This window comes from Daphnia carinata, chromosome 9 (genome assembly GCF_022539665.2).
Source record: "Daphnia carinata strain CSIRO-1 chromosome 9, CSIRO_AGI_Dcar_HiC_V3, whole genome shotgun sequence".
NCBI classification, from domain to species: Eukaryota; Metazoa; Arthropoda; class Branchiopoda; order Diplostraca; family Daphniidae; genus Daphnia; species Daphnia carinata.
In genome coordinates this window covers 3,937,051-3,951,949 of record NC_081339.1, presented here as the reverse complement: position 1 = coordinate 3,951,949, position 14,899 = coordinate 3,937,051, and the positions used below count along the sequence as shown (strand labels likewise).

The window sequence follows — 14,899 nt, the reverse complement described above, 5'->3', positions numbered from 1 at the left end:
GCTTGAACGAATTATTTTTAGCGAACAACCAGAATTGACAAAATGTGCGATATTTAATTTTTCTTTTGACCCATAAGCTCCACCCAAATTATGTGAGGATCTCGAAAACGGCGATATTTTTCGCAGTGATTTGTTAGTCTGGCTGCTAGGATATAACTATGGATTGAACTGGGACTTCGCACAATTACTTGGCAGTAACTATGGACCATAGCCAGGGTGAAATACTTACTGGTGCAATTACGCTGATAACGAGCGAGGACAAGGTGTTTACAGTTCGCTAGATGAGGTTTCATTACAAATTGTGTCATTTTGTATTAACTATTCTCCACATATTTTCTTGAAGGTGCAGTTACCAATGCATTGGAGACGGAGGGAGGAATGCATTTCATTGTTAACAGACAATCTTACATGGTGATTTCGAAAAAGGAAGGGAAAGACGGAGGAGAAGCAAAAACAACTATAAATTTGTTTGTAACATGTTTTGTTTTTGTAACTAAAATAAAATTCAATAGCCATTGAAAAGTTCTTTAAAGCACTCACTTACTCTCATTCAACTTTTTTTTTCACGCGAGTCCACTTAGCGTCTCGGAACGGCAAATAAATTTCAAGTTAGGAACCTTAGCCAAACATGTCAGCGTCTTCTTTGCTAATGGCATAGACAAGCAATATGACTGTAAAGGAGTATGGCCAGTTCAACATATTCATACCATCAACTAAACTACACTTTTGAATTTTACGAATACCTCTTTTCAAATCTGCTATCCCTTACAGTTTCTTTCATTACACCGGAACGGAATAATTGGGAATATTCAGACACCACCATTGTTGCAAATCTAACTCAACAATCATCAACGTCATCGAACAGTTTAAGGCTTAAAAAGAAATCAATATAAAACTTTTCGAAATTTGAATGCAGAACTAACCTTGTTACAATAAGAGATCTGATTGGATTCTTTGTTTTAATACATGGCACTTCCTTCATGTCACAGAGTACCATACTGTTTGCATGACAACACACAATGTTCTAGCAAGTTTTGAAACTATTTTAGCAATTAAAAAAAAAAAAAAATTAACAGACATACATCTATTACAAAGCATTCCAAACACCTCCTCCACCAAACCCAGCGCTGCTTACCAGTACTCATGTTTTCATATATTGATTTTAACGGTATTTCGAATCTTAAGTTATCATTTTCTATTCTTTATTTTAAGCTAGTTCAATTGAGAAATTAGAATCAAAATCCATTCAGTGTCGAACTTTCTTATAGGTAAAAGGCACTGTTTTCTTCGTTTTTGGTAGCATAGATATTTCCTTTACGTACTGATAAGCTTATTATTTGATGTTTTAACCGACAATGAATCTACCGCATTCCATACATAATTCAACGCTTGAACTGGGGAGCGGAATTTACTGGAAAAAAACCCCATCTAACTTTGAACCGGACATGCCCAGATGCCAGAATCCTATACTCCGCATGATCTTGGCATCTGAGAATTTCCACTTAAATGGAAGGAAAATATGAACTTTGGCTTGTTTGAACACCACTGAAATCAATATGTGCGAGCGTGGGTTCTGATAAGCAGTGCCAGATAACAGCTCTGAGGAGGGGCTTAGAATATAAGATAGTAAACACATTTTATATATTTTTTACAACTCACTATAGTAGCTGCAAAGCTGTCCTACTGGAACACCATGATTACGTGTGGTAATGCAAATAGTATGGTAATGTTCGAGGTGATAAAACTGGGCCGATCCAACATTTTGCGTCTGCAACTGAAAAGAAATCATATTAGATCTTACTTCACATCAAGGTTTGTTCTTCAATTAAAATTCCATACTATTATACGTTCACTTCCTTTAGGTGTCAATAATCTGGGGAATGTTGTTAACAACGCAGACGACTTTGCATTTTTGTTCCCAAGGGTATTCGGCTGTCAAATAAAAGAAAAACTTAAAACCAGTTATTTGATTGGGCCACAAGATGTGCCTTTGCTCAGGCTAACCTTGGGTCAACTGTTGCAACAAGCTGCGGATCGCTTTGGAGATCGAACAGCTGCTGTGTTTGTTCACCAAGACATCAGAACAACGTTCCATCAAGTGCTGACTGATGTAAGCATAGTAGAAAATTTGAACTGGACCCGAAATAAGTAAAAAGGTTTTACATTTCAGGCAGATAAGGCAGCTGCCGGACTATTATCTTTGGGCTTAAAACGAGGAGATCGAATTGGAATTTGGGGCCCCAATTCCTATGAATGGGTTTTGACGCAATGGGCGGCAGCAAGATCAGGATTAATTCTTGTAACCCTTCGTATTTCATTTTGTTGAATCTATAATAATATAACATTTTCGTTAACTTTCAGGTGAATATAAATCCGGCTTACCAGGCTGCAGAACTACAGTATGCATTAAATAAAGTTGGAGTCAAAGCCTTGGTTGTGGCTAAGACCTTCCGAAAAACGAATCTCATGGACATCTTACGTCAGATAATTCCGGAGCTCGATACATCCTGCACCAGTGATCAACAAAGACTTAGCGATGAATTAGTGATGTCAAGTCCCCTGGTACCTACTCTAAAGAGAGTGATTGTTATGTCAGATCAGTTACAAAATAGGTTATTGATAAGTTGTTACCACATTCTGAATTACGTAAAATATAATGAATCATAATTAACCTGTTTATAGAGGAGTTTTACGATGGAAGGATTTGATGGATTTGGCCACTCCAGCTCTGATAGCTGAAGTTCATAATACTCAGCGAAAGATTCAGGTGGATGAGGCGGCTAACATTCAGTTCACATCGGTAGGCCATCGTATTTTGTTTACCATTTTGGCTGCTATGAATTACCATGTTGGACAGGTTTAATTTAATAAATTCCTCCTTTTCTATGTAAGGGAACGACTGGAAATCCTAAAGGAGCAACGCTTTCCCATTTAAACATTGTCAATAATTCCTACCTTGTTGGAATGAGAATCGGATATCACCAAAAGGTACAAATGCTTACGAGACTGATTAACAGTCATCTTTAATCCATAGCTTCCTTCATCAGCCGCATACCATCTGTGTTCCGGTTCCACTCTATCATTGTTTTGGGTGCGGTCTCGGGGTACTGGCTGCTGCTTCACATGGGGCTACTTGTGTTTTCCCTAGTCCTGTCTTCAGCGCTAGAGAGGCAGTCAAAGCAGTCCATTATGAGAGGTTGCAAATTTAATAATAAGAAAAGGCAGAATAACAACATACTATTTCATTGTAGATGTACATCTCTGTATGGTACACCGACCATGTTTGTCGACATCCTAAGCCTGCCGGATTTGAAACAATACGACCTGAAAAGCCTGTCCACAGGTATTATGGCTGGTGCACCATGTCCGGAAGAAATAGCCAAAGGAGCTATAAATGATTTAAATATGAAGGATTTTGCGGTGTCTTATTAAATACCTACATCGATTTGTCGTAGATGAAGACTAATGGCTGAAATATTCCACACAGATTTTGTACGGAATGACGGAATGCAGTCCAGGTACGTTTGTGACGTTACCGACAGATAATTTTGAAGTACGCTGTTCCACTGTTGGCTATCCCTGCGAACACGTCGAGGTAATATGCTGCTTCACATCCAATTCGCTTCATAGATAACGATTAAAATCAAAAGGTGAAAGTCGTCGATCCAGCCACGAATGAAATCCTGCCTATCAACACTCCAGGGGAAATCTGTACAAGAGGGTACAATACTATGTTAGGTTATTGGAATCAACCAGACCAGACTAAAGAAATTATCAGCGAGGACGGATGGATAAGATCCGGGTGTGGGTTGCCATTTTTGGCATAACAATTTCCTCGTTTAACTGATTGTTTTGGACAAAATTAGAGATATAGGACTTCTTGACGAGAATGGTTACGGTAAAATTGTTGGAAGGATTAAGGATATGATCATACGTGGAGGAGAGAATGTTTATCCACGCGAAATTGAGGAAATCCTTCACACCCACCCTTCAGTCCAAGAGGCACAGGTAAACAAAGTGTCTCGTACAAGTATCTTGTCCAGCCTTACATAAATATCGATAATGTGAATTTTTACCTGTGTTGGCTCTTTTTTTATGAACTAGGTTGTAGGAGTTCCTGACGAAAGACTGGGGGAAGAAATCTGCGTCTGGATCCGTTGCAAATCCCAGACGAAGTCGGATGCTATCGAATTGAAGAACTTCTGTGCAGAAAGGGTAATAATTAATTACCTCCTGATATTGTATCACAAGTTTATACAAATACTTATGTTGAAAATGATAGATGGCCTATTTCAAAGTTCCTAGATATTGGATGTTTAAAAAGGAATTTCCCCTCACTGTGACTGGAAAAGTACAAAAATTTGTTATGAGAGAGATTTCTATAAAAGAATTAAATCTTAAAAATTAAAAGGTAGACCTTACAGGTACAAAGAATTTTCTGGTTTGTCATATTGTCACGTTAAATTGTTCCCAAGGATTTTTTATATATTATGACGAAACCTAAAAAAATATATATATATTGAGTTATTTAGCGAGAAAAGGAATACTTTTGCCTTCAATCTTTTACCCTACTTGGTCCCTCCCGAACCAATAAAATCGGAAAATGTTTTTTGATCCAGGATGCGGCCCGTCCTTGTTTCTGCTTTCCTTGCAAATAAATCTCTTTTTCCCATATTTAGGCATCTATTTAAATACAAAGCATAAAACAAAAGAAGATTAAGTATCAGAAAATAGCTGGACTTAACAACTTAGCGATTTCATATACAAAATTCAAACGCTATATTCACGAAAGTGTCGCTGCGGCCTAAGGTTAAGCAACTACCACCAAGTGCTACCAGCACAGGCATTTAAGAATAAAAGTTGCAAAACCATACTGTTAGTATGGCTGAACGTTGGGAAAAGCTGTTTGTAAACATGAAATCCAACCAGTTGCTGCTAACGCAGTCACCGAGTACGTCATGTTGACGGGTTATCTTCGTGGCAGTGAGAGGTTTATCTCTTTAAGAAAAACAACAAGTTCAATTCCTTTAAGGATTGGATTGGATGGAAATAAACGTAGATCTATCTACACAAATGAAAGGTACGCGTAAAAGCTTTTAATCCCGACCCAAGTTTAGCTATTGATGGAAAACAAACGATTCCAAAGAGTTCTAATACGTATTGGGAACTGACTTTGCCCTTAACTCCAAGGACATCCAGCCGCCAGCAAAATGAAAAACTCAAAACAAGCTATTTGAGTGGGCCACGCCATATTCCTTTGCTTAGGCTAACCTTGGGCCAGTTGCTTCAGCAAGCTGCGGACCGATTTGGAGACCGAACAGCTGCTGTTTTTGTTCATCAAAACATAAGAAAGACATTTCATCAAGTGCTGATTGAAGTAGGATCATGTTCTTTGAATATGAAAAAAGATTGGAAATCATTATTATTTTTAAGGCCGATAAAATAGCGGCTGGACTACGCTCATTAGGATTGAAACGTGGCGATCGGATCGGTATCTGGGGTCCTAATTCTTATGAATGGCTATTAACGCAATGGGCAGCAGCAAGAGCAGGACTGATTCTTGTAAATGCGCAATTTTACCCTTTTCCTGACCTAAGTATAATTCTTTTGGAAAATCCCAGGTGAACGTGAATCCCGCATATCAAGCTGCAGAACTACGTTACGCGCTAGAAAAAGTTGAAGTTAAAGCGTTGGTAGCGGCAAAAACTTTTCGTAACACGGACCTCATAAATATCTTAAGCAAGTTGGTTCCGCAACTGGAACGACAAGGTGCCACTGATAACGTTTCCAGTGATGAAATCCACGTTACTAGCGCTGCGGTACCAAGCCTTGAACGAGTAGTTATACTATCGGATGAACCCCAATACAGGTCAATTTTCAACAAATAATGGGCAAATGGGCCTAGTAAACGAATCACAATTTGCTTGTTCCTAGTGGGGCAATAATTTGGCAAGATTTGATGAACATGGCGAATCCAGCTCAGATCGCTGAAGTCCACAACCTTCAACGAAAAATTCAGGTTGATGAAGCTGCTAACATCCAATTCACTTCGGTAAGCTTTTATCGCCTCTTGGCTTTCAAATAGATACGCTTTGTTTGTTTACTTGGGAAGATTCATTCTTGTTGCACAAGGGAACAACAGGAAACCCAAAAGGAGCAACACTTTCCCATCACAATATTGTAAACAATTCTTATTTTGTCGGACTGAGATTAGGCTATGACAAAAAAGTAAAAAAAATTTATATTTACCAGAAAAACTTGTTAACTGGAACAAGATTATGTTGAATTCAGTTCCAAACGATTTGCATCCCTGTCCCACTGTACCATTGCGCTGGATGTGTGGTTGGCGTATTAACTGCAGCTTCACATGGGGCAACTTGCGTTTTTCCAAGTTCTGTCTTTAGCGCAAAGGAAGCAGTCAAAGCAATCCATAACGAAAAGTTGGTATTCCTGAAAATCAAACAACATTATTATTTTATAAATTAATATATATTTTTTAATTGGGAAAAAACAAACAACCAAGATGTACAGCCTTGTATGGCACCCCTACAATGTTTGTCGACGTCCTCAATCTCCATAATTTAAAAGAATACGATCTAAAAAGCCTGTATACTGGTATTATGGCTGGAGCACCATGTCCAGAAGAAATAGCCAAAGGAACCGTAGCTGACTTAAACATGAAGGATTTTGCGGTACCTAATTTTAAAAAATTTATGCTTCAGTGTTTCAGAATAATTATTAATGACGATAGTTTTACAAAGATTTTATATGGAATGACGGAATGCAGCCCGACGACATTCATGACATTACCTACGGACAGTTTCGAATTGCGCTGTTCTACAGTTGGTTACCCTTGCGAACACGTCGAAGTAAAATGCAAGTTCTAACGTCCAATTAACTTGACCAATATGAATTCTATTTTAAGGTGAAAATCGTCGATCCACACACAAATGAGATCCTGCCTCTTAACACCCCAGGAGAAATCTGTACAAGAGGCTACAATACTATGTTAGGGTATTGGAATCAACAAGACAAGACTGACGAAGTTATCAAGGACGGGTGGATACACTCCGGGTATAAGCAATTTTTGCACAAAAGATGCGCCATTTTTAACTGATATTTTTTTTGGACGATTCTAGAGATATAGGAGTACTCGATGAGAATGGCTATGGTAAAATTGTTGGAAGGATTAAGGATATGATTATACGTGGAGGAGAGAACGTTTATCCACGCGAAATTGAAGAGATCCTTCACACCCACCCTTCCATCCAGGAGGCACAGGTTAGCAAATTCTACCCCGAGACAATATGATGTTGAAATCTTACCTCTGCTTGCTCGATTTTTAATGAGTTAGGTTATAGGGGTGCCTGATGAAAGACTAGGTGAAGAAATTTGTGCTTGGGTTCGACTCAAATCCCAAGCTACTGCAGATCCTCTTGAACTGAAGAATTTTTGTTCTGAAAGGGTAAATATTGACTTATTTAATTGTTAAATTTTGTATAACAGCTAAATTATCACACCTTCTGTATGAAACATAGATGGCCTATTTCAAAATTCCTCGATACTGGGTGTTTAAGGACAAATTTCCCCTCACTGTGACTGGAAAAGTGCAGAAGTTTATCATGAAAGACATTTCCATTAAAGAGCTGGGTCTTTAATTCTAGGAAAAATGTGCAATCTAAAACAATGGTACAGAGGTTAAAACGCTATCTTCATAAATAATAACATTATCATCGATCGCCTTAATAATTTACTGAATTGTCAAGCATACGACAGAAACACGGCAATAACTTACTTTTTGATAATTTTCACTTACGATTATTCAGACGTTAAGGCTTACAATTTAGTGACACAGCTAGGAATAAACGAAAGAAACTTAATAAAGACTATTGGTTAACTAACCATGAAGCACACAGAAAACATATTTCAAACCACGTGTTCAAACGAAAAAGTATCCGCGAGTCAGGTAAGGGGTGTTATTCACAATCGTCCTGAATCCCAAACATCGCTCGCTACAACCAGCGTATCCTTCGAAAATCACATCGAAATGGTGATTTAACAGTTTTCTAACAGGTTAACAACCATTTTAATTCTTTTCATCATCCAAAGGACTGCGACCTTAGAATAACCTCCCTTACGGGACAGAGACACAGGTGTGAGGCTGTGAGCTCGCATTGCAGACACCTTATGAAATTTCGTGTTCATAGAGCGTATTTCGTTTGATTGTCATCTGGCAACTATGCGGATTTCTTGCATGTATTATTGAGTCTAGTGTTGGAGGAGCACCAAAATGAACTGTCAGTTTTCTGTTTGTATTCATTAACTGGAAAATATTGATATCAATGTGTCCACCTTCATCACGTTTTTCATCTATAAGCATTTGTATTAGTATTAGAATTCGCAAGAAATGGCTGGAGTGAACAAGTTCGTCAATAGTTGTGTGGCGTGTGGTAATGCCCTAAAATGGATTCCGGTTGTTTTTATAGTTACTGTCATAGTATGGAGTTACTACGCGTACGTTGTTCAACTTTGCTTCAGTAAGTACACTCTTAAACGTCTGGGAACTTATTTAGTAAATTAAAATTTTCGCTGATTTTTTTAAATACAGATTTTTCTGCATCTGTTATCCAGCAAGGTAATAATTTAATCAGACATTACAGACTTTCTCATATACATGCAATAAATTTCACTTCTTTTTTCCCAGTTTTTTACCTTGTGATATATCATGTACTCTTGGTGATGCTCAGTTGGTCCTACTGGCAAACGATTTTTTCGCCAGTTGGGACAGTTCCAAAACAGGTAATTACTATGTCCCACTATGCTGAAATAAAAAACATTTACTCAAATTTATCATTAATAAATAGTTCAGGCTGTCAGCTGCAGACCTCGAAAGGTTCGAACAAGCGGAAGGTTTAGAAGCACATCAGCAAATTCTTGAACAAATTGCAAGAAATTTGCCTGCCTTGACAAGAACACCAATTGGACGTAAGTTCATTCTGGTTATAAGTGAGTAGATCTTATGAAAATAACAGTGCCCAAATATTTGTTAGCAAGGTATTGTGAAAAATGCGTTCATATCAAACCAGATCGTTGCCACCATTGCAGCGTTTGTGGTGTTTGCGTTACAAAAATGGATCATCATTGTCCATGGGTGAACAACTGTGTTGGATTCACTAATTATAAATTCTTCATCCTGTTCTTGGGCTATGCATTCATCTACTGTATTTTCGTTGCATTTACCTCGCTGCCCTACTTCATTCAGTTCTGGAAAGTACCGGTAATACTTGCCATAAATGGTCATGGAAACGATATTTCCATTTTAAATTCTTTTTTTTATTTCTAGAACGAAATTTCGGGCACTGGTAGATTCCACGTTCTGTTTCTTTTCTTCGTATCGATAATGTTTTCTATTTCGTTGGTTTCCCTTTGGGGCTATCATATCTACCTTGTATTGCACAATCGATCAACACTCGGTAGGTTGTTTTCAGCCCCGTTTACAATGAACGTTGACTAATTATTACTTTTTCAGAGGCGTTCCGTGCGCCCATATTCCGAAGTGGCCCTGATAAGGACGGTTTCAACCTAGGAAAGTATAACAACTTCGTCGAAGTATTCGGTGACAGAAAATCATATTGGCTTCTACCAATATTTACAAGGTATATGTCAAACTTTTCTCTTTTAACGCTTGGCTTTACGTACTTAAATTCCGCAGATCTGGGAACAGATGCTTTTTAAATGTTTGTTACGTTATTATATGTTTTTATCGTTTTCGTTCTGTAGTCCATGTTGTGCGTGGAATTAGATTCTTCGTGTTTCTAATTTTGGAGAAAGGCTGTGTCGTACATATATGTTTAATCAGGGATTACCTAGTATGAGAGTAGATCTGTTTTCCCTGTAGATAAAGCGGGCGATTTGGTTAGAGTTGCTTATTGTTTTGTTTATCTTATTTGGCTACTGTTTGCTTTTCTTTTATTCCATCTTTTTATTAAAAATTTTTAGTTTGGGCGATGGCATTATTTATAAAAGTTGTCACCTGGCCACGCCTATAGTAGCTTCCACGCCCACCACAATCTACAGTTCTATGGAAGATAGCTCTCCTCTTGCTACTGTTCACACCTTATCTTCTCATAATCCCGACCCTCAGCGCACGACGGAGATAGCTGTGAAGTACGCTTTTCACTATTTTTGTTTTCATGCTTGTTGTTCCCGCCTTTAATTTCTTGAGTTCTATATCTAATTCGTAATTTGGGATTACTCAAAATTCTTTACCTTTGCCTTTTAGCATGGGTGACGGAGTAACTTTCCCACAACGACATATGGATGAAGATGAGGACTCGCTGTTGGGTGTGAGAAGCCAACGCTGGATAGAGGAAGGTGGCGCCGAAAACACGCGTCTCGAAAATAATCCTTATCGTAAGATTGCAGAACCTATATCACCTCAAAATTTTACAACATGATTTAAAATACTCATTGTTCTCATTCCTTTATCAGATGTAGTGAACTTGGATCCTCTAGTTCAAACAGCTTAAAGATTCTTTTGTAATGGAATGTGGCGGTTTTTTTCTCTCATCCCATCATACACGAGCTTGATTTGTGTTTTGATTGGGAGAAATACATCATGGCGTTTTTTCCTGTCCGACTTTCGACGGCTTCACGCGTTCATACGTGCAATTTCAGTTTGTCAATGATTCCGTTCCTGCTTTCTTTTGTGTATGTGTGTGTATGCGTGATGTAGATAAATATTACAACCCAATTAAAGTATTACTTAAAATCCTCTTCTGAATTAATCTTTCCGCCTCGTTCTTGGAAGAATTTTTCAATAAACTCTTTTACACCAGCTTCACCTGTTGAAGATAATTGTAAAAATTTAGACACGTAGGTTAAAATTGTTTAAGAAACATTAGTTTACTTGTCAACGGCGGATTCAGACTGCGTACTACGTGCGACAAATGACGAGCCAATGCCTTAAACAGGTCGCGTGAACTGATTTTTTTCTCAGCATAGTGAGGCATAAGGCATCGGATTACCAAGTTGGCTATATCTTGCTTGCTCTTGTCTGGAGAAGACGTACTTTTCTTTTTCTCCGCAGAACCGCTTTTTGACTTTTCCGCACAGCCGCTGCTGCTTTTTGGCTTATCTGTAGAACCGCTGCCACTTTTGGACTTTTCTGCAGAACCGCTGCTACTCTTTGGCTTCTCGGCAGAGCCGCTGCTACTTTTTGACTTTACTGCAGAAGCGCTGCTACCTCTTGACTTCTCCGCAGAGCTGCTCATGCCTTTTGGCTTCTCCGCTTTCTCAACAGGAGTGAGTGACGAACTTATTTCTTGGTCGTCTTTCGAGGACGGTTTCATTTTTTCATCGGTCCTACTATTTGTAGGCTTTTCAATTTTAGAAGGTGTAACGCCAGACTCATGCTTAATTGGCTTTTCATGCCGATGGCTGTGTTTCTCCTTTTTGGGCGATTCGGTGGAAGGCTGAATTGTTTGTTTTTCTGTTTTTATTTCCGTTGATATCGTGTCAATTTCCGAATTATCTGGTTGCGACTCCAATCTTTGCTTCTTGGAGGTAAAAAAGCGGTCTAGGCTAGTTTGGCTCTCAAGCGAGCGTTTGGAAGACTTGTGAGAGGTTCGTTTTGAAGAGATTTTCGGTGACTCCTTGCCCGACCCATTTCTTGATTTATTCGAACGATCTTGGCCGCTTGTTGAATCTGGTTGCTTTACAGTCAAATCTGCGCCTGTAGATTTGCTCATAAAGCTTAATTGGGTCGACAGCCGTGCTTCCACTTCTTTAGCTCTCGCTATAAGGTCTGACTCCGAGTTTGAAGGTTTCGGTGGAGGAGGCAGCGTGGAGAACGGAACAATTCCATTCTCACTTGCTACGAGTCTCGAGACCCGTTTCTTCCCAAATAAACTCGATCCCACCGGCGAGGCAGGAGTTTGAACTGTGGAGTCTTGCACAACTTCAGCTTTTATAGGTTTATCATCAGCTGGAGTTGCTAACATTATTTCGGAAGCTTTGACGAAACTGGAACTACTGTTTTCTGTATCCAGATCAGAGGAAGCCCCGGAAACTGTAACAGCCGAGTCAGGTGCATGCACATACAAGTTAGACTTGTCAGTTTCCTTTTTAATCTCGCTTGTGAGCAATGCCATTTTACGGCGATATATTGTTATAACCGTCGTGGCCGAGAAAACCGCGTACTCGATTTCTAATGCACGGAGCGTTATTTCATCTTCACTGAGATTTGGCAGATCGGGTTCAACTTTTCGGGCTTGGACGTAGTTTTTCCATAATGCCTCTTGCAACAGCTTGAAATAGCTTTCGCGACTCTTATGAAACACGAAAACATTTTTTTAAGTAAGTGGGAAATGCTATTAAATGACTACTAACTCAACTTACAGTGATCTTCAAACCCGCTATTTTGATTGAGGTAGATTCCGCAGCTGTTAAGACGGATTTCCGAATAGCTTCAAGTTCTTCGGGCGTAATTTGAGGTGCCTCGTCACTACCGCCACTCCCTCGGCGAATCGAAAACTGTTTCGCAATTAAAGAATTTTTGTCTTTCTTTGTTCCACTGTCTTCTTTGTTTTTGCGATAGTAATCCGCTTCCCTATATGTTCAAAATTTTATTATTTGATTGATTCCGAAAGCACAAGGTTAAACTAGTTACTTCTCCTGTCCGCGTCGCCCACCGCCGTATAAATCACTGTCGTCGTCGAACAAGTTAAGGGCCGGAATTTTCCCAACGTCAGAAGAGAAGAAGGCTTGAGTTTTTTGTTCAGTACCCTTAGGATCTTGGCAGAAATCACACTTTTTCTTGCAATCTGGTGGTTTGTCACCAAAATACGCGGAGAAAACCCCATGACGGCACCTGTAGCAAGATATACAACTTGAAACAAAGTATGGACAGTGTGTCATAGTTCTTACTGGGGGGTTTCGCAATAGCGAACCATTGCTTCATAGCTTTTCATGGCAAGCTGTGCTTGTTTTTCGTATTTTTTCCCTTTTTTCGATTTCTTAGCCATGTCTTGTTTCAGAAGATATTCCACAGAGTTACGTTCTTTACGAGAATAGAAGATCCTACAGCCGGCAGGTTTTCCGTCGCGGCCAGCTCTTCCGGATTCTTGATAGTAACCAGCAACGCTCTGTGGCATACACCAATGCGCAACAAACCTACGAAGACTCCAGCGGTTAAAATATGAGAAGGTAAAATAGCTGATTTAAAGTCTTACCTTACTGATGCCTTATCTACTCCCATACCGAAGCTGATTGTGGCTGTAATGACAGGAATCTTTCCTGTCATCCAGTCGTCTTGGACGGCTGCACGCTCTTTGTCTTTCAAACCAGCGTGATAAGCTTTCGTAGGAACACCCTTGGTCGTAAGCATTTCAGCCAGGGTAAAAGTAGTTTCTCGTGTCCGACAGTAAATGATTCCACAAGGTCGCGTTTTCTGTAATAAAAAAAAAACCATAGTAAATTTGCTGAAAAAACTAAACGTTTAAGATAATTAAACAGCGAGACAGATTACTCACTAAAGGTTGACTATCCCAATCATCTCCCAGCCATTCGGACGCGTAAAGAGCAAGATCTGTTTCCGGGTCGGGTGACGTATTCTGGAATACGACGTCGTAAAACAAATTTGGCCGAAAACAGGAAGTCTTGAAACGAGCTACAGGGGCTCTGAGAGAGAGTTGCTCGTAAATGTCTTTTTCTACCTACAGAAAAAATAAATTCTTTCTAAAATATGGCCGTGTTAATGCAGGCTGCTTAATTGCATTATTACCTGGGCTGTTGCAGTGGCTGTAAGCGCGATGCAAGGGATATCCATATATTTTTTTCTCAGTGACCCCAATTTTAGATAATCAGGTCTAAAGTCATGGCCCCATTGACTTACACAATGTGCTTCATCAACAACAAAATATGAAAGCTGCTTATGTTTATGTAAATGAGCTAATATTTCCTATGTAAAGAAACACAAGTTTTATTATTTGTAATTTTAACAGCCCAAAATATCTTATTTACCTGAAAACTACTAGTAGCAGCTTGCTCAGGAGTAATGTATAAGAGCTGAGTATTAGGGCACTTGGTTTTCAAATCATTGCAGACCCTATTCCTATCATCCACTAACATTTTGGAGTTGATAGTCTCTGCTACAATCTTCCTTTTCACTAAATGTTCAATTTGGTCCTGGAAATGGAAAAATGTTAATTGGTAATTTTTAAATAAATCTAAAGAAATGAATACTGTTATCAATGCTAATAAGGGTGATACAACTACAGCAACACATCTTTCTTTTATCACAGCAGGGAGCTGGTAGCAAAGTGATTTTCCTGAACCAGTCGGCATTGATACAAAAACATCACACGACCCTGAAAATAAATCAGAAATTTTAAATATTCTTACAGGTAAACAAAAATGTCACAATTAATATGAATTAACTACATACCTTCGATAGCAGCCAACACTGCATCTTTTTGAAGGGTACTCTTAAACTCAGTGTGACCAAATTTTTCCTCGAGAGTTTTATGGACAGTCTCTAAAGTATCGTTTCCCATGGCTACTAAGTACTGAGCAGTTTTAGACTATTATGAACGTTGTTTACGTCGTCCCAGTGCTTTCCTCTTGAGGCTGGGAGGTAGACTTGGGACGTGAAAATAAAGAATACGATTTACATTCTTTAATTCTCAATCAGTATAATGGTGAATATGGGCAATAGGATTTCATACCGAGCGTTCTAAATTTGATCCAAAAGAAATCCTAAGTCGGCCAGCAGTGTTTCCCATGCTGCTGTTTGGATTCCGCAAGGGAAATTCTCGTCTGCTAGATGTTTGGGTTAAAAAATTATGCGGAATTTCTTAGCTTTTACGTCTAGCATACAAACAATTAATACATGTCAATT

General features: G+C 39.0%; 4 protein-coding genes and 2 long non-coding RNA genes across 12 annotated transcripts in view; 3 read left to right on the top strand and 3 right to left on the bottom strand.

Annotated features, from left to right (window-relative positions):
• The window catches only part of LOC130688324 (palmitoyltransferase ZDHHC15B-like), a 24,105-nt gene extending 13,334 nt beyond the window's left edge, over positions 1-10,771 (top strand). Inside the window, exons 1-10 of one of the 3 annotated variants that reach the window (XM_057511307.2) lie at positions 8,254-8,537; positions 8,609-8,635; positions 8,705-8,799; positions 8,865-8,985; positions 9,051-9,277; positions 9,344-9,473; positions 9,530-9,656; positions 10,000-10,167; positions 10,283-10,413; positions 10,492-10,771. In XM_057511307.2, the coding sequence (XP_057367290.1) occupies positions 8,408-8,537; positions 8,609-8,635; positions 8,705-8,799; positions 8,865-8,985; positions 9,051-9,277; positions 9,344-9,473; positions 9,530-9,656; positions 10,000-10,167; positions 10,283-10,413; positions 10,492-10,529 (1,194 nt within the window). In that variant the 5' untranslated portion in view covers positions 8,254-8,407 and the 3' untranslated portion in view covers positions 10,530-10,771. Of the gene's footprint in view, positions 1-8,253; positions 8,538-8,608; positions 8,636-8,704; positions 8,800-8,864; positions 8,986-9,050; positions 9,278-9,343; positions 9,474-9,529; positions 9,657-9,999; positions 10,168-10,282; positions 10,414-10,491 lie in introns of those variants that run through there. The other 2 variants (XM_057511308.2, XM_059496970.1) reach the window with 2 other exon arrangements.
• On the bottom strand, positions 288-3,678 carry LOC130688343 (uncharacterized). 3 transcript variants are annotated; one of them, XR_009000415.2, is made up of 10 exons: positions 3,441-3,678; positions 3,239-3,352; positions 2,673-3,162; positions 2,383-2,571; positions 2,005-2,328; positions 1,840-1,932; positions 1,660-1,774; positions 924-1,040; positions 744-833; positions 288-671 (listed from the first exon to the last, which is right to left on the bottom strand). It is a non-coding gene; the product is annotated as an uncharacterized LOC130688343 (long non-coding RNA). The 3 variants fall into 3 exon arrangements; XR_009421806.1 differs by having other exon boundaries at positions 2,480-2,571; XR_009421805.1 differs by having other exon boundaries at positions 2,383-2,566.
• Positions 1,677-4,475, top strand: LOC130688310 (medium-chain acyl-CoA ligase ACSF2, mitochondrial-like). The gene is made up of 13 exons (XM_057511289.2): positions 1,677-1,812; positions 1,924-2,110; positions 2,171-2,299; positions 2,362-2,612; positions 2,683-2,800; positions 2,893-2,988; positions 3,048-3,196; positions 3,252-3,420; positions 3,488-3,595; positions 3,651-3,802; positions 3,867-4,008; positions 4,105-4,215; positions 4,283-4,475. The coding sequence occupies exons 1-13, from the start codon at positions 1,694-1,696 to the stop codon at positions 4,406-4,408; spliced, it is 1,857 nt and encodes a 618-aa protein (XP_057367272.1). The 5' UTR covers positions 1,677-1,693; the 3' UTR covers positions 4,409-4,475.
• LOC130688349 (uncharacterized) lies at positions 4,423-6,372 on the bottom strand. Its single transcript, XR_009000424.1, has 3 exons — positions 6,250-6,372; positions 4,568-4,683; positions 4,423-4,500 (listed from the first exon to the last, which is right to left on the bottom strand). It is a non-coding gene; the product is annotated as an uncharacterized LOC130688349 (long non-coding RNA).
• On the top strand, positions 4,920-7,816 carry LOC130688311 (medium-chain acyl-CoA ligase ACSF2, mitochondrial-like). Of its 2 annotated transcripts, none has more exons than XM_057511291.2 (13): positions 4,920-5,080; positions 5,200-5,377; positions 5,434-5,562; positions 5,622-5,869; positions 5,935-6,052; positions 6,133-6,228; positions 6,292-6,440; positions 6,524-6,692; positions 6,762-6,869; positions 6,926-7,074; positions 7,140-7,281; positions 7,355-7,465; positions 7,539-7,816. In XM_057511291.2, the coding sequence occupies exons 1-13, from the start codon at positions 4,959-4,961 to the stop codon at positions 7,656-7,658; spliced, it is 1,839 nt and encodes a 612-aa protein (XP_057367274.1). In that variant the 5' UTR covers positions 4,920-4,958; the 3' UTR covers positions 7,659-7,816. The 2 variants fall into 2 exon arrangements, with proteins under 2 accessions (XP_057367274.1, XP_057367273.1); XM_057511290.2 differs by having other exon boundaries at positions 5,191-5,377; positions 7,539-7,812.
• On the bottom strand, positions 10,694-14,899 carry LOC130688307 (ATP-dependent DNA helicase Q5-like). 2 transcript variants are annotated; one of them, XM_057511282.2, is made up of 12 exons: positions 14,727-14,899; positions 14,447-14,640; positions 14,245-14,369; positions 14,023-14,187; positions 13,784-13,960; positions 13,533-13,715; positions 13,233-13,450; positions 12,928-13,173; positions 12,671-12,871; positions 12,400-12,610; positions 10,910-12,329; positions 10,694-10,844 (listed from the first exon to the last, which is right to left on the bottom strand). In XM_057511282.2, the coding sequence occupies exons 2-12, from the start codon at positions 14,553-14,555 to the stop codon at positions 10,762-10,764; spliced, it is 3,138 nt and encodes a 1,045-aa protein (XP_057367265.1). In that variant the 5' UTR covers positions 14,556-14,640; positions 14,727-14,899; the 3' UTR covers positions 10,694-10,761. The 2 variants fall into 2 exon arrangements, with proteins under 2 accessions (XP_057367265.1, XP_057367266.1); XM_057511283.1 differs by lacking the exon at positions 14,727-14,899 and having other exon boundaries at positions 14,447-14,719.

Excerpts from the sequence above, each read along its gene's own strand:
- LOC130688310 (XM_057511289.2), top strand. The coding sequence starts at position 1,694 with ATGATTACGTGTGGTAATGCAAATAGTATGGTAATGTTCGAGGTGATA. Across the intron at positions 2,613-2,682 it reads TCAGATCAGTTACAAAATAG|AGGAGTTTTACGATGGAAGG; the intron begins GTTATTGATAAG and ends ACCTGTTTATAG. Across the intron at positions 2,801-2,892 it reads CTAACATTCAGTTCACATCG|GGAACGACTGGAAATCCTAA; the intron begins GTAGGCCATCGT and ends TTTCTATGTAAG.
- LOC130688307 (XM_057511282.2), bottom strand. The coding sequence starts at position 14,555 with ATGGGAAACGATACTTTAGAGACTGTCCATAAAACTCTCGAGGAAAAA. Across the intron at positions 12,872-12,927 it reads CGCTATTGCGAAACCCCCCA|GTGCCGTCATGGGGTTTTCT; the intron begins GTAAGAACTATG and ends ATCTTGCTACAG. Across the intron at positions 10,845-10,909 it reads TCTGAATCCGCCGTTGACAA|GTGAAGCTGGTGTAAAAGAG; the intron begins GTAAACTAATGT and ends TATCTTCAACAG.
- LOC130688311 (XM_057511290.2), top strand. The coding sequence starts at position 4,959 with ATGTTGACGGGTTATCTTCGTGGCAGTGAGAGGTTTATCTCTTTAAGA. Across the intron at positions 6,053-6,132 it reads CTAACATCCAATTCACTTCG|GGAACAACAGGAAACCCAAA; the intron begins GTAAGCTTTTAT and ends TTGTTGCACAAG. Across the intron at positions 6,229-6,291 it reads GATTAGGCTATGACAAAAAA|TTCCAAACGATTTGCATCCC; the intron begins GTAAAAAAAATT and ends TGTTGAATTCAG.